The 24794-nt window shown below is 47.4% G+C and overlaps 1 protein-coding gene across 2 annotated transcripts in view; it reads left to right on the plus strand.

Annotated features, from left to right (window-relative positions):
- Positions 1-24794, plus strand: part of RABGAP1L (RAB GTPase activating protein 1 like) — a 1225189-nt gene that overhangs the window by 270784 nt on the left and 929611 nt on the right. For both annotated transcript variants that reach the window (XM_085601582.1, XM_085601581.1), the window contains exon 5: positions 22933-23101. In XM_085601582.1, the coding sequence (XP_085457708.1) occupies positions 22933-23101 (169 nt within the window). The remainder of the gene's footprint in view (positions 1-22932; positions 23102-24794) is intronic.

The raw sequence follows: 24794 nt of genomic DNA on the forward strand, positions 1-24794 counted from the left end.
AATATTGGAATGTGGAGCACTCCATTGAATACAATGGTGTGCTCCGTGCTTCTACGGGCCGGTAAAAGCCCACAGAGCAACATTCCACGTTGTGTGTGTTCACAGCTGTTGCTGTGAACAAATGCCTTTCGGAGCCCGAGGGGATTTAAACCCCCTTGGGCTCCGAGAGGCCTTTGTTTTATTTGTTAGATCATTCTGCCCTCTAGTGGCAGAATGTTCTAATAGCCTTATAGCTCTTCATAGTGGGCTATACCGGCCATTAAAGTCCCGCTCATTAAAGTCGCCTTCGGCTCGGGCCTTTAACGCTGGAGCTGGCCTTCCATGGCTGGTATAGGCCGCTACGGCGGTCTGTAAGCCTATTATAAAGAAGATGCTTTGTAAGAAGACTATAAGTCAGCAATAAAGGTTAAAGTGCTACTCTAGGAGTAAGTTCTACAAAAACGTGTTTTAAAACAGGCAAAGGAGCATCTTTATTGTGGATGGGAGAGTGAATACATTCTGAGTGCATTTGCTTGTGAATGATATGTATAGAGTGCTCTTTTTACTAAAAAATGGTGTCTAAAGAAATAGTTTTTTGTTACATTGGTGTCTTACAAGATCAAACAGATGACATAAGCTTTTGTGTGCAATATCTGAGTGTTGGATTTGAGAGCTTTGTAAGTGAGACAGACAAATTTATTAGAGCAGTAGGCATCATTGGTTAACTATTTAAGGTATGGTGAGAGGGGAGCGACGTGATAGTCTTTTATAGTGTTGGTCAGGAATGTTATTGCTGCTTTAAGAATACCTCTCATGGGTCCAAGATCGTGCTTGGGAAGACCAGTGAAGAGAGCTAATTTGTAACCTAAAAATTAAATCACAACTGCTTCTACTGCTGATTTTTAATTATGTGTTGAGAGTATATTTTCAAACTGTGAAGCTATATCCTTGTCCATTGCCTAGGTGTGGGCATCAAAAGGTGGTCGTACATGCATAGTTTCTCATCAAAGCTGATATTTGGAGACTGCAGAGGTGATGATTTTAAGTCCTCATATAACATCAATAGGCGCGTGGGGGCTAGATTAGGCAGATCAAGCAGGCAACTCCGATATCCTCTCCTTCGTAGAAGGTCCTGGACAAGAATATCGTCCATGTTGCATTCTAAACCAGCTCCACAGCCACTTTAGCAGTTTATCCAGGGTGAGTTTCCTCCTCCCAGAAGCTTAGCTATTGATAACTTAATCATGGGACCCGTTTCTCATTTGTCCCGCTATCACTACCCTCCATGCCCATTATTTTCCATTTCCCAGTTATCCCATATCTCCCAAAAGTTTGCTCTTTTTCCAGTGAACTCTTAGAATCTAGCGTTTTTATCCTCCAGATTGATAAAACCCATTATATTTTTGTTGGAGGAGTAGGTAAAACCCATTTTATACAGATCTCCCATTCTTGCCAGCGACATTAGCACAAACAATAAAGATTTTTGTTTCTTGAGTAATTTCACTGGTTTATGATTCCCCTTTACAACCCCAAGTATACCGTTGCTAGGCTTACCTTAATGTCTTTATCTATAATCTTGTTGATCATCTTAACCACATCTTGCCAGAAGGTCACTATCAGAGGGCACCGCCAAAACATACGAGTATCGTCGACCTTCTCTTCAGCGCATTTGGGGCATTTTATCACCTCTAGTCTCCCCAGTTTGGACAGCTTCTAAGGTGTTCAGTATGCCCTGTGTACTGTGAGGAGCAGGGTCAAGACTGATTTGCATATGGCTGGGTCTAAACTGGGGTGGCATGGTGAGCAAAAGAACAATGGATTTAACCCAGATCTCTTGACTGGGGGCGAATGTTTGATTTGTTCTGCATTCTGTCCACCACTTGTGTGTCTTTTGTTATTGTTACAATTTTGGCAAAGAACTACAGATGTGTTGAAAGTGTTGCTTCATATGTGATTTCAGCCGACACTCGTTTCGCCACTATATTAAGACTTTTTGAAGGCTATGTTCCAAAATTATCCGTAATCATTAACGTTTGTATAGGGTAAGCGCAAGTATACATGTTGTCTTATGCACCAGCCAAGTCACAAAGAAAATCTCAGTTTCACTGATTGATAAGTAGGTTGTTGCTTCTCCCAAAACAATTTAGAAACGTATGTCGTATCTTTCCCATATCAAATGCACATTGAAGTCCAGTCCCAGAAATTTGACGCATCCACCGTAATGAGGTTTGACCACACAGCACTCCGGTGTGGATACAATATAACTAAAGGACTTGTGAAGGTCCCCTATCATCAGAGGACTACATCCTCTTTACATTACTCCAGCGCACGGGCAGGAATTGCCAGCCTTAATTTTCTGGGACTGGATTTCAATGTGCATTTGATATGGGAAAGATGCAACATACATTTCTATATTGTTTTGGGAGAAGCAACAGCTTAGACTTGTGCTTCCCTCTTTACGGACTCTAATGATTACAGATAATTTTGGAACACAGCCTTGGACAAGTCTCAATATAGGGACGAAACACGTGTCAGCTGAAATCGCCATGAAGCAACACTTTCAACACATCTGTAGTTCTTTGCCAAAATTTTAAATATAGCAGTGATATTGTTTGTATTTTCTTGCAAAACCAAGAACAAGTAAAAATCTATTTTTGCTACAATATTTGGAGGTTTCTGATTAATCTTTTGAGTAACCAAGTAAATTGGTATTACAGTTATCCTAAACGTTTACATTGCGTAGATAGTCATACTAATTGTACCTAGACTAATACGCTCAATGTTATATACATCATAAGTGTGCTTTGCTATTTTCTGGTTTGGCTGTGACGTATGCAACCCCTGTCGGGTTGGAGAAGTCATCTTGGGAAAGTGGAGATCAGAAGACTCTGGTCTCTAGCAGATACCCTGCTCCATATTGTGGGCCTCTTGGCTAAATTGTAGGACTTTCTGCTGTCTGTCAAAGGCAGGCTGGTGCTGGTTCTAATAGATAATGTCACCGTCATGTGGTACTGCACAAGCAGGGTGGAGTGGGGTTCTGGGTCCTGTGCCAAGAAACCATGCGCTTCTGGCTGGAGAGCCAGAGCAATTTCCTGTTTGTGAACCACCTGGCATGATCCTTAAATACATGAGCAGACAAGGCCAGCTGTCAGCATCTGGCATATCACGAATGGAGTCTGCATCCTTAGGTGGCATAGAACATCTTCCACCATTGGGGAGAACCCTGGCTAGATCTTTTCACCACTGTGGAGAGCTTGCAGTTTTAGGGGGTTTTGCTTATTGGAGTTCCCATGAAGAGACTACCTAGGAGATGCTTTTCAGCTGGAATTCTACTCCAGTACACCTTCCAGTCCCTGCCTCTCCTACCCTGATTATGAAAGAAAAAATAAAGAATGGCTGGACCCAAATCATCTTGGTGGCTCTGGCTTGGGCAGGAGAGTTTGGTACCCAGAGCTTCTGAGTGTTCGCATCTGCCCTCCGATCAGGCTACCACTTCAGAAAGATCTTTTGTCGCAGCAGCAGGGCCAGTTCCTTCACCAAACCCTGTGCAATCTACACCGAGCCTGGAGATTGAGCTGCAGCAGCTGACTGTGTTTGATCTGCCACCCAAAGTTGTGGATGCCATCCTGGCTGCCAGGCACCCTTTCGTGAAGTCCATTTATGCGGGGGCTGGAAAAAAATTGTCGCCGGGTGTGGAGTCTGCAAGACATACCCTTTACAAGCCAAGCTGTCGGATGTTTTATTGTTAGATCCATCGTTTGCACAGCAAGGATTGGCAGTGGGCACCATTAAAGGTTATTTGTTCGCTTTTTCTGCTTTTTATTTTTGCTGTAACCAGACCAGCTGTCCTTGTTTAAATCCCCTTATGTAATGTGGTTTATTAAAGGGTTGACACACGTTTCCTCCCAAACCATTTGTGATGCCACAGTAGGACCTTAACTTGATCTACACGTTTTTGTCATGTATGTCATTTGAGCCAACGTCCAGTGGCTTGTTGCATCTTTTGACTCTAAAGACTATTTTCCTCATTGCGATCACTTCAGCTTCCTGCTTGAGTGAACTTCAGGCAATGACAGGTTCAACTGCCCTACACACTCCCTTTTATCCAGACAACTGGTGCTGAGGTCTCGCCTGTCTTCTTGCAAACAGTTGTGACTTCTTTCCATGCACTCTTGCAAAGTACGCGTGCATGCAAAAATGCTGATGCAAAAATGTCTTGGCGTGGAATTAACTTGGAATTCACAAAGCAGAACCTCTTCTGTGAATGGATTACTGCAGCTTCCTGGGTACTCCCGGCACCCCCCTTGAGCTCCCAACAGTCCGAAGAATCGGGCCCATAAAGAGGTGCCATTGGTTGAAGTTCTGTATTTGCAAGAAATATTAGGAAAAGCTGACTGAGAGTGTTCTACAATAATGATCTCGGTTTCCAAAAGGTTATCTTTTTTCGTGAACCAATTTGGATAATTAATATTGCCCTTTTGGTTTTCACGATTTTTGATTGTACCTCGGAGTAGGCCCATAATTCTGGCAACTGGAAAAAAATCGAACAATTTTAATTTTGCACCTCCTTGTTTGCTTGCTTTTGATGCTCTGCACGATATACAGGTAAAATAAATTGATCATCGATTCTATTGCATGCGGCACCCGCGCTTAAGGCCTGTACAAACAACACCCGTTGCTGCATGGCAGTTGGTTCAAGTTTTACTTATTTGAGAAAAGACAGGTTAAAACTATGAAATACTTCCTAAGCTACGGCAGAAAATGCAAAGCTATGAGTTTTCGGCACACCTCGTAGGTAAGTATCAGTTAAGGTTTGAAGGAGCTTTCTGGTTACTAATTGCTTTCTTTTTCTTCCTTAGTCCTGCATCGCCATCTAGTGTACAAGCTGAAGTATTTTCTGATTGGAGGACCCTTGCAGTCTGCTTCCATCGTTAGTGAATGCCTCGTTGGCTGGGTGTTGGAGTGACTCTTCCTGGGTTCCTTCCGCCTGAGCAGACAGCCTTTAATTAAAAGTGCCACCTAGTCTGTTATTTCACCGACATGTGCACCGTTTTTATTTGAAGGGTGGTCAAATAGAACAGTAACATTAGTTGAAAGTGCTATTACTCTGCTCAGTGCATGAAATGAAAATATAGAAGCGCAGGAACTACTTGTTCCCGAGGCCCTGTTTGCTGCTGGGTAAAGAAGTGCAGGTCCCGAGTACCTGACAGTGCTTTACATGGACAGGTACCGACACGTAAGCCCTAACACCTAAACTGGTAATGTAAATGATAAACATTCACAGACTTGTGAAAAACTATTCAAATTACTTCTGAATCTGTTATAAAGCAAATCAGTGCAAATTGTCCATGTTGAACAAGACGAAGGAGATTTGCACCAATGCTTGTCTATTGCGGAATAAAATAAAGAACTTGGCACCCCATCCAATGTCCCACTCTCTTTTACGTGCATGAACAGTCTGAGGTCCATGGTATAGGATCGAGTTCTGTTCGGCTATACCAGTACCCATGCCCGTGGGCGTAGCTTCGGGGAGGGGGTTGTTTGGGGTGTTAAACCCACCCCCCTATAAATGTATTTTCAGATGAATAGTTAGGTACAGGTGTTTTTAGTCGGGTATGTTGAGGTCTGTCAGACTTCAACTGTGATGTTTGTGTGCACACACTGACAAAGACACGTACACTCTCTCTCATCTCTGTTTTGAAATCCCTAAAAAAAAATTTTTTGACTAAATACTGTGTTTCTCTCATTTAGTACTCCTATTGATCCGTATTCCTCTCCCTTTCCACTGCCTCTTAAGCCCCTCTGATGCGCCCTGCTTGTCTTATAATGTATTGCAACATTATATGTCGGAAAATATGATGCTCATACCCCCAAATCTTACTGACCAAGCTACGCCCCTGCACATCCCGCCTTATTCCACACCGTTGACAGCAGAACATACAAATGTACTGAATTGCATCAAAACCCCACCTCAATATGGGACTCTGCCTCACATTTTTAGAACACACGCTCTGGCTTAAAGAGCGTGCCTAGACACTGCTGAGCCGCCACTCTCGACAGTACGGTACCTCGCCTCATGAACTAGACGCTGAAAGCTCTCTTAGTACAAAGATGAACAAAGGCTTGCACATGCATACACGTCTTCGCCTTATCACCCATACCTGCCTCACAAAAGATATCAAACAACTAACTTATTAGATCTCCATGAAAGGCCCTATGGTAAATCTTCAAAACAGAAAAATGGGTATCAATTCTGGTTTCATTCCCGCCATCACCAGCACTAACAATCGCTGCTGAAAATAAAAAAATTCCTAGTTTACACAAAGGAAAGTTTCAATTCTATTAAGGACGTGGAGGCGAGGATTATGCATTTCTTTCTTCACTCTTTATTGAGAGCAATTTTAAAGAAACGTAAAAAACAACACATCAAAACTTCAACTCCCATGAACACAGAGAGTAACCATGGTCACCAACAGTCACATTCCGACAGTCCATATATATATATAATCAGCAGCGTAGTCCTTCCTCTTTCTGCGCTGAAGGAATTTAAGCCCGTTGGTATTTAATCCGCCTTGGAGTCCGATCCTATGACGAAAGTGTAAAATGTTAACACCTTTCCCCTAAATGGATCTCAGTGAAAAGCCAAAACATCCAACACCTAAGGAATTGCTTATGGACCTAATCACTGGTTTATAATGAATACAGAAAAAATATCCGCATACTGAAATACATCCTGAAATACATTTCAAGTATAAGAGAACCATACAGAAAAACAATTGACAACAGCAGTAACAATACATTATTAGTGCGAAGCAAAGAAGTATATCTGTAGCATGCATATAAGTACATTACTCCCTGATAATCAGAAAAACTCGAACCAACCTCTAAAGTTATAGTAATGGCCAGAGTCTAAAACCCCTGAGGGCGGGAGGCAACCGAAGAGTATGCCCGGGGGGGATAATCCTCGCCTCCATGTCCTTAATAGAATTGAAACTTTCCTTTGTGTAAACTATGGCATTTTTCATTTTATGTCAGGACCGGAGGCGAGGATTATGCATTTTGAAAGCTTACCTACCACCAGAGCAGCGGCACCATGGATTTGCTTGAAATAAACATTTTTAAAAGTGGAATAAGATGACCAATCCGCCGCATTCATGATATCTTCCAATCTCCCCCCACCTGGACAGCCTTGGAAGCCATAGCCCCTCTGGCAGAGTGAGCCCCAAACTCACTAGTATCGATGCCGGCCTCTGTCATAATCCATCTAACTCACCTAGCAATGGTAGGGGATGACACAGCCTTGAATGGCTTCTTAAGGGCAATCAGGAGTTGCCGCTCTCCCGGAGGCCAAACCTCCAAAGTCATGTCCTCATAGACCTTTAGGCATCTGACCACACACAATTTTGGGGACTCAGGGAAAGCTGGATATGATACCAACCTGACACTCGTTTTTGTCCGTCGTGAGATGCTGAATGTAACCCCCTCCGGGGTAAAGACCCTGGCCGAGAGGTCCAAGGCCATCACGTCCGACGATCTCTTACATGAGATGAGGCAGAGAAGCATGGCAAGTTTTGCTGAAATCTCCTTCCTGGACAAATACTGGTTGTTTTGCCATGATAATAACAGGCATAGGACCAGATTGACGTCCCACAGACCAGCGTAGCGGGGTTCCGGTGGGCGATAATTCCTGACGCCCTTGAGTAACTTACACACCCAGGGGTGTTCCCCCACAGGAATGTTATCCACCGGCGCATGACCCGCCGAAATCGCAGATCTGAAAGAATTGATGGTACAATAGGCTAATTCTTCTTGAAAGAGTTCCGCCAGGAAGTTCACTATATCTGTAACGCTGGCAACCACGGGATCCAGGTGTCTCTCCACACACCAACGCACCCATCTCCTACAGTCCCATTTATACCTCTTAATGGTCCCTGGGGCCCAGGCTTGCTGGATAAGGAATTCAGCCTCCTGCGAAAGTCTGACGTCCTGCCAGCGTCGCCTGAAATCCTCCACGCCATGAGACGAAGATGGCCCTGGAGAACCAAAGGGTGAGGGTGGCCTAGAGGGTCCACCAGGATCGGATTGTAGAATGGAAGACGTAGCGGGGCGTCTTAAGCTAGCTCTAGGAGAGAGGGGAACCACGGTTGAGCTGCCATATTGGTGTGGTGGTCAAGATGATCGAGGATTTTTGGCGCCGAGCCTGCGCCGCCACCCTCTGTATGAAGAGGAAGGGAGGAAAGGCATACGCAAGAATTGTCGACCAATCCTGAAGGAAGGCGTCTACTGCTTCCGCCCCGGATCCGGTCTCCAGCTGAAATAAAGGGGCAACTGGGCGTTCCATTTGGATGCAAACAAGTCCTCTTGACACGAACCCCAAAGCGCTGTCAGTGCTTGGAAAACCGCCGGATTGAGTCTCCAATCGCTGGCATCCTTGAAGTGTCTGGAGTTCCAGTTCGCCACTGAGTTCTGCTACCCGGGTAGATACACTGCAGTCACAGAGATCTGACGGTGGAGGCAATAGTGCCAGAAGTACTTGGCCAGCTTCACTAGAGCTCTGGAACGGGTACCCCCCAGTCGGTTGATGTATTGTACCACCGTCGTGTTGTCCATCCGAAGGAGCACACAGCATGAAACCCTGTTCCTCGGCAGGGACCGAATGGCAAAAGAACCCGCCAGCAGCTCCAGACAATTGATATGGAGAGACAGCTCCTCCTCTGTCCATCCGCCTCCCATAGTGATCGGCCCACACCTGGCACTCCAGCCCAAGCGGCTGACATTCGATCACTAGGTCTGGCTGAGACCCAAAGATCGTCCGACCATTACATGCCTCCATGTGGTCGATCCACCACTGAAGTTCCGTCCTGGCTTCCTGTGTCAGAGCCACCAGCTCTGAGTAAGTGAGACCTCTCCGGAGATGGGACGCTTTTAACCTCTGCAGTGCTCTGTAGTGCAGCGGACCTGGACAGATGGCTTGTAACGAAGATGACAACAAACCAACAATCCTGGCCTTCTGCCGTAGAGATATCCTGTCTCGTCTGAAAACCTTCCGTAGCTCCTTCTTGATCTTGGCGATTTTCTGATCTGGAAGATTCAAGTTCACCGCGTTTGTATCGATCCGGAAGCCCAGGAAAATCATGTTCTGCTGCGGAACTAAATCCGACTTCTCCTGATTGATGGTGAACCCCAAACTCTGGAGCAGAGATATGTTGGTATTCAGGTGGGAGACCAATTGTTCTCGAGACTGATCCATCAGCAAGATGTCGTCTAAGTAGATAATCAATCTGATGCCCATGGTGTGTAGGTGTTCCACTACCGGCTTGAGGAGCTTGGTAAAGCACCATGGTGCTGATGAGAGGCCGAACGGCAGGGTCCGGAATTCAAAGATCTGCCCCCTCCACTCGAATTGGAGAAATCTGCAGTGAGGGGGAAAGATGGGGACTGAAAGATAAGCATCTTTGAGATATAGACCTGCCAACCAGTCGTCCTGCAGTAGAAAGTCTCGTAGGAGATGAATCCCCTCCATCTTGAAGTGGCGATAAACTAGCCACTCGTTGAAAGACTTGAGATTGATGGCTGGATGGAAGCCCTTTTCCTTTTTCTCCACCAAGAACAGATTACTTACAAACCCCCTGGGATGCAGCTCTGAAAGGGAAACTGCCCTTTGTCCAGAAGGTCCTGAACCTCCTGATCTATAAGGGATTCGTCCTGAGTGGAAAAAACCTGAGGTCGAGGTCTGACTGATTGTACCGGGGTTCCGTAAAACTCTATGTGAAACCCTCTTACCGTCTCCAAAACCCAAGGGTCTGAGGAAATTTCTTCCCATCTGTGAGAAAACATGCTTATTCTCCCTCCTAACCGACAAGGAGATAACAGACTGGTACTTACCACCATATCCCGGTTGTTCTTGCCTTTGCCACCATGGGAGGGGTAGAATGTTCCTTGTCAGCCATCCTGCCAGCCGTTATTTCTTCTTGCTTGGGCTCTGTTAGGGCCTTGGTGGGACCCCGCGAGACCCCTGCCTCTTCCGGCCCCTCCAAAAACCTTTCCAGGAAAAATGTTCTTCATTGACGCCTGCACCTTGTCAAGAGCTGAAAACGTTGCAACAAACCGTCTCAGCTCCTTGACGAAGGGATCGCCGAAAAGTGCACCTTGGGCCACCGGACCAGCCTCCGAAGAAGAGAGCTCCCCTAACTTAGGGTCTATCTTCTGTAGAAGACAGCGGCGACGCTCCGCTGAGAGGGCGCAGTTAGCGTTGCCCAAAAGACACATCTCTCTCTTCGCCCATCCCGTCGTCCGTGGGAAGGGGTTGACCTGATTCTCTGGACCACTCTGCCAGCTCTATAATCTTAGTCAGCGGACCGACCACATCAAGGAGCTTGTCTTGACAGGCCCTCCATGACCTATCTATCCCCTTCTTGGGATCCCTTATATATTTACTAAAGAAGGTGCACAACTTCGGATCTATCTCTGGCGTAGCTGTGACTTTGTCAGGGAGAGAAGGACGGGGGCATTCTGATCTGAGGCGGGCCCTCACCTCCTGAGAAAGTGGTTGTCTGATCTTATTACCAATATAGTCGGCCACTTTCTTGTCCGAGACCCATTCTGTCGAGCGCGACCTGAAGATCCCCGTAGGGTCACACATATCCGAAGGGGCACCCTGTGCGTCCCCCCACATTGGAGTAGGAGGATTGTGGGCGCCAAAACCGGCGTCTCGTCCGAGGAGCCCTCATCATCCTCAAACTCGCCCTCCCCGTGTCGGGGAATCCCTCTTCAGGGTCAAAATCTGTGGCGACCTCGTCGCTGGTAATCCCGGGTACCTCCTCCTTCCAGTAGGGTGCTTCCTTACGCGTTCGTGCACTCTTGAGAAAGACTTCAGTCAGCCGGCTGAAGCCCTCAAGGTGCCCCGCGTCGCGCATAGGAGCCTTACGTGGGCGAGACGGAATAACCCCACTAGGCCCAGCCTCCCCGTCTCCCAGTATCCCCGTGCCCTTGAAGACATGGGCAGACAACCTGTCAACGCTGTCCTGCAGGGGGGGGGCAAAGCCTGCGCAATGGCCTGAGAAAGCAGGTTGTCCACCCCTGCAGGAAGGCGCTGAGGGGGGGCCTTATCTTGATCCAAGGATTGTGAGAGCGTATAATTGTGGTCTTTTTGTGACTGCATAACAATGGAGGGCGGGAGCACTGAATATAGTCAGAAAAAACGCCTGTGATATTAAGGGCAGCCCCCTCGCCAGTGCTCCTTAACAGGCTCTGTGAAGATAGCGAGGCAAAAGCACTGATCTGAAAGAAACACGTTAGTTAGATTCCTCACATTAGGATATCCCCAGGCGTCAGACTGGATCCGGAAGATTTTTGTAGCAATACCCCTTGCGCGTCGCTAGGCGTAGTCTGCGGCTCCGCGTCCGTCGTTGGCGTCGTGTGCCGGAATGACGTCGTCGGAGTACTTAGACGCCGCCCAAGCGCGCTGCCGTCAGTTCTTCTTTTTTCCGCGCCAGTAAGCGCCGATCCGGGAGAGCTACCCCTTTAGTCAATTTTTGACAAACTTTTTCGACTCTTTTAGGTCACTTCTCGACTCTGGTGCCGGTAGGATGCCTGGTTTCAAGGCCTGCGACGACTGTCACCGACTGATGTCGGTGACCGATCATCACCGCCGGTGCCTGTACTGCTTGGGCCTCGACCACGACGCGGAGTCGTGCTCCGATTGTATGGCCCTGACCTCGAAAGCTAGGCGGGAGCGGTCCCGCAAGCTTCTCGAGCTTCACCACTCGGCTCCGCGCCCCTCTCGATCCCGGTCCAGGAGGAGGTCCAAGGATTTGGTCACGGAGCCGCACTCGACATCGTCGCTCGTCTGGCTCGAAGTCTTCGGGTAAGTCGAAGCGCTCTAAGAAGTCCAAGAGGCGACACCGCTCTTCGGACTCCCCTCGCCGGTCGCGCGACTCGGCCGAGTGTCCGGGTGGTTCCACCCCCGCGGCTCCGCTGGAGCCGCAGGCGCCGCGCAAATCCCCATACCCGCCGGTCCCTGGGATTGACGCGACGCCGACGGAGGTCAGTGCCTTCCTCTCGGCCATGAGGAGCCTGGCCCCGCCGTCGACGCCTGCTGGCGCACCTTCGGGCCCCGCGGACTAGACTGGGCGACCTTGCGTACCGGCGGCTTCGGCCCCGGCGCCGCAGGTCCCCGAGCCTGGGCCCCCGTCGACACCGGTCGACCTCGTCATGCCTCCTCTGCCGTCGCCGACACCGGTACCACCCCCGACGCCGACTCCGGTCGACGTCGATCCCCGGTTCAGCCCCTGTCCGGTCCCGACGCCGATGCAGCGCCGCCCGACCCCGCATCCAACGCCGCTAGAGACACATATTGTCTATCGACCGGCTCCGATCATTCCTCCTGTTTACCAGGAATCGGATGACGGGGGCGACTGGGAGGGGTCTGAGGACCCTATGGCCCTTCAAGGGCAACTTTCTCAGGACTGGGCAGATGAACTGGGGGAGGCCAGTGGATTGGATACCTCACCGGACACTGGATTCATCTCTCCTCCGACTGTGGCTTGGGAGGAGGGTGCAGCTTTTTCTGTGGTGCTGCGCAAGGCGGCCGCGGCCCTTGGACTTGAGCTGCCTGCCGTGGCTGTGAGGACTAACATCCTCACTGAGGTGCTTCAGTCTGCCGCATGCTCCACTGAGCCTCTGCTGCAATTCAATGAGGCCCTCACTGACATTCTGCAGGGCACCTGGTCCAAGCCCTCCACAGTCCCTCCTGTGGATAGGAACGTTGCCAGGCGCCACCGCCCTGCTCCGGGCAACTCCAGTTTTCTGTCCCAACACCCCACCCCCGAGAGTCTGGTTATCCAGGCCTCTACCTCCCAATCCTCCTTCCCGTCCGCTCCTCCGGACCGGGATTCCGAGAGACTGGAACAGTTCGGTAAGAAGCTGATCTCCTTGCTCAGTTTGGGCCTGCGGTCTTTAAACACCGACTGTCTCTTGGACCGTTATTCCCACTATCTGTGGGATACGGTGGAGGACGTGCTGCCACTGTGCCCGGAGGAGGCCCGGGCACGGCTTTCCTCGGCTCTGGCCGATGGGAGAGATGCAGCGCGCCATGCCATCCGATGTGGACTCGACACTACGGACTCGCTGGGTAGGGCGATTTCTACCACGGTGGCGCTTCGACGTCACGCCTGGCTGCGGTCCACGTCCTTTTCAGGGGATGTCCAGAGCACACTCATGGACATGCCTTTTGATGGCGCTCACCTTTTTGGTGAGAAAGTGGATAGTGCGCTGGCTCGCTTCAAGGACTCCTGGGCTACGGCCAAGTCCTTGGGCCTCTCGGCCCCGCGGCCACAAACTTCCGCTTTTCGCTCCATTCGTGGCCAAGGAAGGGGCACCTCCTCACGTCCGCCTAGCCACCGGCCGCAGAACCAGCCTGCACGCGGTTGCGGACGTGGTTTCCGCCGAGGCGGTACTGGAGGACAACGCGGTCAGTCCACATCCACCCCGGCAGCATCCGCCTCAAAGCCTTCCTAGTCCGAGCTTTCAGGCCCATTCCTCGCCAGAGGGAGGCCGGGTTCGCCATCACCTGCTCCACTGGCGTACCATTACTTCGGACAGGTGGGTGCTGCAAATCGTCCGAAGGGGCTACTCCCTCCCCTTCGAGACGACCCCTCCAGCCATGCCACCGCAACACCACCGTATCTCGGAGGATCATTTGAATCTTCTGCGAGAGGAAGTTTCGGCCCTCTTGGCCAAAGAGGCCGTTGAGCGCGTTCCGAGCCCAGAAGTAGGTCGTGGTTGTTATTCCCACTACTTTCTGGTTCCCAAGAAGGGCAAAGGAGGCCTACGCCCTATCTTGGACCTCAGGAACGTCAATGCCTTCCTCCGGAAGGAACGGTTCAAAATGTTGACTTTGGCTCAGGTTCTAGCTGCCCTAGACCCTGGAGACTGGATGGTAGCGTTGGACTTGCAGGACGCATATTTCCATATCCCCGTCCTGCCGGCCCACCGGCGTTACCTGCCGTTCACGGTGGGTCAGGAGCACTTTCAGTTCACCGTGCTCCCCTTCGACCTTACCAGTGCCCCTCGGGTGTTCACGAAAGTGATGGCGGTGGTCGCAGCTCATCTGCGCAGATCAGGGGTTCCAGTCTTCCCCTATCTCGACGACTGGTTGTTGAAGGCGGGCTCGCCCCAGACAGTCGTCTCCCACCTCCAGACTACGGCGGATCTCCTGCATTTGCTGGGGTTTTCCATAAATGTGCCGAAGTCACACCTGAGCCCCTCTCAGATGCTCATCTTCATCGGAGCTGTTCTCGATTCGGCGCTGTTCCGGGTCCATCCACCGGAACAGCCGGTCTGGGATATACAGGCCCTGATTCCCATCTTTCGGCCTCTATCCTGGGTTTCGGTCAGGCTAGTGTTGCGGCTTCTGGGGCTGATGGCCTCCTGCATCCTACTAGTGCATCACGCCAGGCGGCGCATGCGGGCTCTGCAGTGGGACCTGAAGTTTCAGTGGGCCCAGCATCACGGCAACCTGCCCGACCATGTCTTGATCTCGGAGGGCACTGCACAGCAGTTGCAGTGGTGGCTCACGGACCGCGATTGTTTCACGGGCAAGAGCCTCTCCCTACCCCTACCGGAGCATGTCGTAGTGACGGATGCGTCCCTCCTGGGATGGGGTGGCCATATGGGAGAGGCGGAGATCAGAGGCCTCTGGTCTCCGGCGGAGTCTCGCCTCCACATCAACTTGGAGCGGAGAGCGATCCGACTTGCACTGAAAGCCTTCCTTCCCTCTGTCCGGGGAAGTGTCGTGCAGGTGTTCACGGACAAAACCACCGCCATGTGGTATTGCAACAAACAGGGCGGGGTGGGGTCATGGACCCTTTGTCAGGAGGCTCTGCGCCTCTGGACATGGCTGGAACACCAGGGCATCACCCTGGTGGTTCAACATCTGGCGGGCTCTCTGAACGCCAGAGCAGACGAACTTAGCCGCCGGTGCATGATGGATCACGAATAGCGTCTGAACTCCGAGGTGGCGCAAGGTCTCTTTCAGCAGTGGGGAGAGCCTTGGTTAGATCTATTCGCCACCGACGAGAAAGCGCAATGTCAGCAGTTCTGCGCGTTGGAATTTCCAAGGCGGCACTCGCTAGGCGACTCTTTTCGTCGCGAGTGAAGTTGCGGTCTGTTGTACGCCTTTCGGCCTATACCACTTCTGCCCAGAGTGCTGATGAAGATCAGGCGCGACCGGGCCCAAGTCATCTTGGTGGCTCCGGATTGGGCACGAAGGTACTGGTATCCCGAGCTACTCAGTATGTTGACCGATCCTCCAATACGTCTGCCCCTTCGGGAGGATCTTCTGTCGCAGCAGCAGGGGACGGTCCTCCACCCGAACCTGTCCAGCCTCCACCTCCATGCGTGGAGATTGAGCGGCGGCAGTTGATGCCATTTGACTTGCCTCCTGAAGTCTGTGATATCATTCTGGCAGCCAGGCGTCCCTCCACAAAGACGGTATACGCCTGCCGGTGGAACAAATTTGTGGCATGGTGCACAGCAAAGGCTGTGGATCCCCTTTCCGCCCCTCTTTCTGAGGTTCTCCTCTTTCTTCTTTCTTTGGCCCGGCAGGGCTCTGCCCTGGGCACCATGAAAGGTTATCTTGCTGCCATCTCTGCCTTCTTACGGCTTCCTGATCAGCCCTCTCTTTTCAAGTCCCCTGTAGTGTCACGCTTTCTTAAAGGCATTACTCACACGTTCCCTCCTGTCCCTTTCGTAATGCCTCAGTGGGACTTGAATCTTGTCTTAACATTTCTGATGTGCGCTCCCTTTGAGCCTCTTCACAATTGTCCTCTTCGTCTTCTCACTCTTAAGACTGCTTTCCTGGTAGCCATCACCTCGGCTAGACGGGTGAGTGAGCTCCAGGCTCTGTCGTCCAAGCCTCCTTTTCTATCTGTTCATCCGGACAAGGTTGTCCTTCGGCCTCGTCCTTCCTTTCTACCGAAAGTGGTGACCCCCTTTCATCTTGGGCAATCTGTCACCTTGCCCACCTTCTTTCCACCTCCGCATCCTTCCAAAGAGGAAGAGCGGCTCCACCGTCTGGACCCAAAACGTGCACTCTCCTTTTATTTGGACCGCACGAAACAGTTCCGGGTGGACGACCAGCTTTTCGTTGGCTACGTGGGTGCTAAGAAGGGAAAAGCTGTGCACAAACGGACCATCTCCCGGTGGGTCGTTTTGTGTATAAAAATCTGTTATTCCTTGGCAAAAAAGGACCCTCCTGTTGGGCTGCGAGCCCATTCTACTCGGGCCACGGCGGCTACTACTGCTTTGGGACGGGGAGTCCCTTTGCAGGACATCTGTCAGGCGGCGACGTGGGCTTCGCTGCACACGTTTGCCAGGCACTATTGCCTAGACGGCCAAGTCCGGAGGGATGGCTTCTTTGGCCGTTCTGTCCTCCAGGACTTTCTGGTGTGATCTTGGTTCGCAGACCCACCACCGGGGTTGGTATTGCTTGGGTATCTATTCTAAGGTGAGGAATCTAACTAACGTGTTTCTTTCAGATGAACAAGTTACTTACCTTCGGTAACGATGTATCTGTAAGAAACATTAGTTAGTTGGATTCCTCACCGACCCACCCATCCTCCCCGTTCTGCGAACCGACATCTAGGGTGAAGGCTATCCTTTTCAGGGCCCTAGATTTTTTGGCACCAGTGTCGGTCTCTTGCATGGCTCTGCGTTCCTGGCGCGGAAAGCTATGTACAAGAACTGCCGTCAGCGCGCGAGGGCGGCGTCTAAGTACTCCGACGTCATTCCGGCGCACGCCGCCAACGACGGACGCGGAGCCGCAGACGACGCCTATCGACGCGCAAGGGGTATTGCTACAAAAATCTTCCGGATCCAGTCTGACGCCTGGGGATATTCTAAGGTGAGGAATCTAACTAACTAATGTTTCTTACAGATACATCGTTACCGAAGGTAAGTAACTTGTTCATACTGCCCAGAGTGGTAAAGGAAACTGCAGCGATGTGCTACTTCAATACTGGGCTATGCCCTTGAAATGTACCGCAGAGCGGTGTCAGGCGAGGATTGGGGGAGACAGGCACGAGCGAAGAACGCTCACTCTCCACAAGCGCACAAGAACCACCAGAGTGTGGAGAGCAGCCCCGGTGATCGTAAAAGCGGGCTAGAGGCGGGAAACAGCGCCGCCTAGCGCACCCGCTCGGTAAAGGAAATTGACGCACTCGGGCAAAAGCCTACCGCGCGAACGTAATATATCAAAGTCTGAAAGATACTTGTCACAACGCAAAGCTAAGAAGCGCTCTACTCAAAACTAAGGCAACACAAGTCAGCAAAGCCCCAAAGTCTAACCCCCTAAGTGAGGAGAAGGCATGAAGGGACTTAACTGACGAGGCAGCAGTGAAGAAAGAGGAAGGACTACGCTGCTGATTATAATATATGGACTGTCGCAATATGACTTGATTGGACTGTTGGTGACCATGGTTACTCTCGGTGTTCATGGGAGCTGTAGTTTTGATGTGTTGTTTTTTACGTTTCTTTAAAATTACTGTCAATAAAGAGTGAAGAAAGAAATGCATAATCCTTGCCTCCTTCCTGACATAGAATCACACCTTGATGTATATAAGTTGTCTAGGGTTGCAAGATCATCTAGATAATCAGAACTAGTAAAACGTGGGAGTGGGGGAAGGGTGTTAGCTAATACTTATACAAAAATATTATCCTGCTCACTGGTACAATACCCTCCCAGCCAGGATGCCTGCCCCAATTTCTTCCTGTAGATATTGATATAACACCACCCTCTAAGGCTAGAATACACATACTTTATTGTAGTTGCATTTATATAGCGCTTACTACCCCTGATGAGGCATCGAAGCACGTTTTCGGCAAGTAGTACTATACCCCTGAATCCAAAAAGGATTAGTGGTGAATTAGTATAGGGAAATATGAAATTAATTTGAGCGGTGGACATGTTAGCCTGTTATTTGGCTTGAAAAGGATAATGGAGGGATAGAGGAGTGAAGGGTTTGCATTTATTTAGCACTTGCTACCCCTGATGAGGTGTTGAAGCACTGTTCGTTAGGAAGCATGCTACTCTGGAACCCAGACAGGATTTGTGGGAAATTAGTATATGGGAATATGATATTAATTTGAATGGTGGATGTGTTAGTCTGTTATTTGGATTGAAAAGGAATAACAGAGGGATAGAAGACGGAAGGGTTTGTTTTTGTTTTCTTTTGTTTTTTAGTTCTTATCAGTGGGAGGAGTTTTTGGGATGAGTAAAGGAGGGGTGAAGGGGGAGAGTCAAAGGGAAGGGTTTAGAAAGGCTTGTTTGAGAGATCTGAATAGTAAGAGGTACGAGATGATGCAAAGAGGGGTAGAGGAGCTAAGAGTCTAGAAAAGGTTATTTTGTGGATCATAGTAGAAGAATGGGGTTTGGGATGAGTAAGAGTGGAGGTAGAGGATATATTGAGAGAGGTATAAGGTGAGAAATAGGGTAGTGCATTGGAAAGAGAAGTAGAATGAGGTTTAGGAAGAGTCAGAGTGGAGGTAGAGGATATATTACTAGAGATATAGGGTAAGATATAGGGTAGTGCTTTGGATATGCTGAATTAGAAGCACAGTAATAAATATAAAGATAGGTAGGTACATGGAAGGTATATATGTAGATTTAAGTTGTATTTAATAAATGCAGACTCAAGTGGTGCTGTACTTTTTTTTGGTAATGTAATAGTGAAGTAGTTATAGATAAATAGTTATGATAAAAGATTTACTTTTTTTGCAGTCTCCTACATACATGTTAAACATAGAATAATATAACCATAAGTAACATGTACATTTGTTAAGCAGAACTAACGAATATCTATACATTTAAAAACATAATTATTATATTTGTCCATACAAAGCAATACATATATATAGGTACACATCTATTGTCCAAATAAATGCTTACATACAGAGGGATATGCTGTGTATTTATGTTCGCGTATGGTGGTCATGTGGGGAAGAGCCAACTCTTGAGTCGTCTTCTGAAGGAAAGGCAGTTTTCTGTAGATCTTGTGTTCTGGTGAGAATAACCTCTTTCTAAAAGATCTTACCAACTTAGTGACAACTTTGCTTCTCTAAACCTATAAGGACATCTTTTCCAGAGATTTTTACCTCCGTTGGAAAAAATCAACAGACACTAACCCCGGGCAACTCAAATCTGTCTTTCAAGAGAATAAGCTAGCACTACATTACAGCTCTCCTGTACACACCAAAGATGCCAGTCTTGATTTACTTATTTGCAAACCTCGCTACATCAGTACACTTAACCCCATACATGCTGATTGGTCGGATCTCTTCTTATTCATTAGTCTTCACTAAGGCTCTGCACAGGCAATCTAAAGAAGTAATGTACTGACCACGCCAGAGTAATAACGAGCACAGATCATAATAAATTAGGGTGTATAATCTACTTTCTTGCATGGATAGACCTCCTTTTACTGGCCCCACTCAGCAATTCAATAAAAAGTCGTCCAAAAAATTTAATAAACGCGCTTCAGCCTACAGTAGGTCTTGGGTTGCTTGTGTTCCAGTTCAGAGAGGACCTGGTTGGCAGTTTGTGCTGGACTGTTCCTATTGAAGCAAGACCAAGGCTGGTTTGCATATGACTAAGTCTAACCTGAAGTGGCATGGTGGGCTAAAAAAGATGGACTGCAATGTGACCCGGAGTAATTCCAGTTGTTGAGATTAATTCAAGCTTTTCACCCATCACTTTTTCTATTTTTCATTGCCGAAGTCCAGCACGAAAGTACAGATCTGTTATTGCACATATGTGTGATACATTTCAGTGATAGGTCGGTGCAGGTAAGAGCGGCGGGGGTTGGAGGGGGAGTCGATAAACGACGATGAGGGAAAATAAAATAAAAAGAAATAAAAACACTTACCTTGCAATGTCGACTCCTTTGCCCCCCCCACACACACACACACCGGCCCACCACTGTCTGATATGCACCGGCCATCAATGATGCATTTACTTGCATGGTAAAGGTAGTAGGGCAAGGCCAGATGGATACCTTTAGCAAACGTAACAGACTGCGGATACCATTTGTCTGTTTTAGAGTAGCTGATGCTGATTTATGGCAATATAGGGTGGACATAAGTGTGAGTGTATTCTTCCGGTTGTCTTGTGTATCTTTGGGATAGCTCAACTTAATGATACACGTGAGTTGCTGAGCCGATGCAGCAGGTAGCCCAGACCACAAACAGAAAAGGCAACAGCAAAAAGACAAATAAGACTTTGGCCAAAAAGATTAAAAAGTAATACAGGCTCCCTCCTCTCCCCTTTAGTGAAGTGTTTTTATTTATCTTGGCTGGGCTTTACTCAAGAGCTAAACGTCTTGCTACCAGGGAACACACTGTGATCAGAAGCAATCACTTAAAGACACACAGATTAAATCACCTCCTGGCAGAGAGCCGATTGCTGAACACACAGCGAAAACTAAAAACAATGCACATTCGCTCATAGAGCTTGTTCGTTTTTGTGTATCTCCTTTCTTGGCGAAAACCCAAAGTGCAAGAGCTCAGGCTATTAATGAGAGTAATGCATAAAGATTATGCTTTAAGCAAACATACAAATAAACTCATGCAAATGAATAGAACGCCTTAATGGCAATACAGGACCATATTAAAAGGCTACCCGTTTTGTGTACACAGAATCAACACACGTGCAAATTTGTTTTAAGTTCAATACTTGGATTTCAAGGATAAATGGAATTTTTCAAGTGTAAATGAGAACATAAATGTAAGTATCCTAGAGTGACATTGTACAGGTCCCTTATGTCATGGCAACCTCTTCCTTCTTATCAACATGATTAAGATTGGGAGAAATGTAGATATACCCCTTTTAATACAGTCGTCATGGCTGAAGCACACGCTGAGTAGGAAGCCTTGAAAAAGCAGACTGTTTGTGTAACATGGGTTGGGTGTTGAATTAGGAAACACATGATAGTTGTAATTCTGGAAATCCTAGGACACAATAGAAGGATAAGCTAGGTTAGGAGTGTGCGCCTTCATATAATTTAGAGACTTTCACATGTACTTTTAGACAATCTTAAATACCCAATTTTACTGATTTTGAGGAATTACATCTTCTACATCACCAGGAGAACAAGTATACCCTATTGAAAAATACACCCAACATTACTCATGGGCGGTGGCTGGAGCATGCAATTCGAAACTTGAAAGCTGAACCTTCCCACAGAAGAACCGCTTGAATGTAGCTTTTTTTTGGATTAGGAAGCCGATCTTCGTGGACCGTTCTATGGATCCCCTACTGTGGCCCACAGTGCGCCTCCGGAGTGCCCCCAGGAGTGCAGGTTGCTTCTGGCATGGGGGTCTACACTCAGTTACATGAAGATTGTTATTGAATATTATATGGCAAGATTGATTTTCTGCATTGGAGTGGCAGAGCGCATATCCCCTGTTTTTCATTTTTTGTCCGGTCTCCTCCATTCCACATCATGTCTATTTCCCTCTCCTGCTCTTGACCTTCATCTCCTGCATGTCCTGTAATAGCATTTGCACAGTTGTGTATAGAATTAGGGGTGGATGAAATCAGATTTTTATTTCATGTAATATATGTAATTCCCTCCCAAATTATACTTATTATTCGACATACTGGTGTCTTTGCTGGTATCAGGAGTGATTTTTCTCAGCGAGGGTATACCTTGCGTAAAAAAATCACACGAGACACAATCGGGTCTCTGGTTACAACAGAAAAAAATCTTGAGAGCATGGCACCCAGTTGACGTGACACATTTTCTGCCCCGTATAGTCTTCTGCAGTTGAAAATGTGGGCTTGGTGAAATAGACTGCATAAAATTGGAATTACACAAGATTGTGTACAGAAAATTCCACCTGACCCCAAATTGAAGCAAGTTGATTTGAAAAGTGCCCTGCATACTTTCTGTTGTAGCACTGTTTTTAAAAGATTAATGTTGCTTTTGCGTCGTATATATTTCTAAAAGTGATTTAGGATGTTTAATAGGATACAAAGTGCCCAGAATTCTTACTTGTCAGACTTAACCAGAAAGAGGAAACCCAACCCTAAGAAAGTGCTCCTAACCTTGTTCCGTCGTTGTTTATCTGCAGGCTCCGCTTTCATATTTTTTACTGTTTTGGAATTGCCAAAGTCCTTAAAGGTTTGTGATGATATGTCTCTTCAGCGAAGATGATCCTATTTGAAGTTCTCCTGTTAATGTCCTGTATATTATTGGGTGTAGCTCCGACTGTATTGTTCCCTCTCTCTGGGAAGTTATCCAAGGAGCAGGATGTGGTTAGTGTTCCAAGTTTTCAAAAGTAGAATATTAGGATAAAACCCTGAGAGGGCGTAATTCTGGCTTCTTGCAGTAGACCACTAGCATCTTTGAAAACCACTGACTGAATGTATCTTGTAAAAATAATGAAATTGAGGACCTGGAAGACCAAGCGTATAGTGGTTATAGTTGGAGGTTGCATTGGTGGTGAAACTTTTTTTGTAAAGGCGTAACTTTCACTTTAAATGTAGCTTGGTGCCCTCTAAAATGTAGTTACTCATTTTTCATGTGTGGGCATTGTACTTAAGAGAAATTCTCCTGCCGTCATGTGATTACACCGGTAGCAGGGTTTAAAGTCCAGCAAGGATCAGGGAATGAAGAGTCAGCCGTGGATCGCAGAACATATGCTACTTGGGTGCTCAGGCCTTTGAGTGGGAGGTTGTATGTCCATGTTTTTAAGCTTGTGGTAAAAACTCTAGGCTCTCAGGGCTTTCCTGTGGAAGCAGTGTCTCATGTCTGTATATTTGTGGCTGGTGATTTTAGATGTCCTACTTTTCTTGTGGAAGCTGTGTTCTTTGACTGAAGTACAAAGATGCTCTCTTTTACTTGTTTTCTTATGAGTTTCAAAAAGAATGATTGATGTTTAATATCTATTTTTCAGAGCATGTCTAATGGGGATGAACAGTTAGAAAAAGCAATGGAGGAGATCCTGAACGATAACGAGAAGGGTCTGAACTCGAGCGAGACCTCAGATGTGTCCGTGGGAGATCTTACCATCAGTCATGCCAGGAATCACCCTCTGCATCTGGTGCTGGACCCATCTGGTGCAGGTATAAATCATAATATATATGTGAGATGCCTGTTCTGTTAAAATTACAAGAGGTCGGTGGTGGTCTTTCCCTATACTGTAAATGAGCTGATTCTACGTCAGGTTTGCATTTCCGCTTGATGGTTTATTGCCAGTTAATCACTTTCATGCAATAAAACTGGCCCGCAACACGACAACTAAATTCACGTTTTTGTGTGTAGTAAACAGTGACACAATTTCACCGTGTTGAAAAGTAGGTTGGATGTACCATAAAATACTTTGATGGTGCAACTATTTTTTTAACCAGTTGGAATCTAACTAGACAGCATTGACAAAGAGTTTGGTGCATATTGATTCTCTTTGTGTTACCCCTAGCTGGCCTAAAATGAAAATCTCCCAATGAAGAAAACGTTTTGAGCTGTAACAATATAGAAAGTGGGAGTCAAATCCAATTGCTAGACAGAATCAATAGAGGGAATGAAGTTTGCATTGTTGGGTCGGAACTGGTACGGCATGCACAAGAAAATATTGCATGGAAGATACTTTAGTTCAGGGGTCTCCAACCTTTCTGCAGTAAGAACTTCTTTGGTCAATTAAAATCATCACGAGCTACTAATATTATTAGTGTCTTAATAGCAACCATATCAGACAACATTACACAAAATACAAGATTACCAGCAGTGATCACCTTGGTGCAGGTTTGCCATTAGTAATGCAAAAAAGGCTGTCAATTTTGAATGCCTCTATGGGAAGAATACATAAGAACCACAGATTCAAAACCCTTGGCACCAAGGTCATACTGGTAATAGGTCTTCCCAAAGGCTGCATGATTTATTATTCAAATACCAGCTTTAAATATTTTGGACATTCAACTATTTTTCTCCAAACATCAGCTAACGAGTTATGAAGACACACACATTTTGGTCCCAAATACAGGCTTTCCCATTTTAGTATAAATATATTAATTCAATAAAGCAAAAGCTTCTAATATAATGGGCTAGCCTGAACAGAGGAGAGCTACTTAAAAGTAGCTGGAGAGTTGCCAGCAGCTCTCAAGCTACTCATTGGGAAGCCTGTTTTAGATGAAGAAACAATATTTTCAATGCATCTTTAAAAAAGTACGGACGACTTTACTTTCTGAACAAAAAAAAAACCTACATATCAACTTCGACTCTTTATCATGACAGCAAAGTGAAACGAATGAGCCCACAAGAGAGTTTTGGGAATAGCACTGTTCTTTTTTGACAAACTAAGGCATCGAGACAGCAAGCACTGCTTAAACAAAACATTCATAAGCTAGCAATTTAATTGTCATCATGTCAGCAGAGTAATTTTTTATTTAGATTTTAAGCATAATAATATTGCATACAAGTGAACATTAACATCCCCCAGACAGCAGGTGGCCATATAGGCCACCGTTAACAAAGAGAATGTATATTCTCTGTACCAGGTTCCACGGTTATACCGCTTTCCACTGATCGCCCAACTAACATAGAGAGGGTTCCACTCCCCACCCGATTAGTCCACCTCACAGCAACAGAGACTATGATGAGCCCATCACATCCTCGGGTTTCGAGCGCTGCAGGGTGGGTCACCATTGGATTATCCCAATTCAGACCCAGCAGCCTAGTCTTTAGGCCTAGAGTGGATTGGAGCTAGCTCTGAGTTGCCCTTGGCAGTTGGCTGTATCTCGTAGCCAGTTTTTTACACTGGGG

The sequence above is a fragment of the Triturus cristatus genome, chromosome 4_2, assembly GCF_964204655.1.
Source record: "Triturus cristatus chromosome 4_2, aTriCri1.1, whole genome shotgun sequence".
In the NCBI taxonomy this organism is placed as follows: Eukaryota; Metazoa; Chordata; class Amphibia; order Caudata; family Salamandridae; genus Triturus; species Triturus cristatus.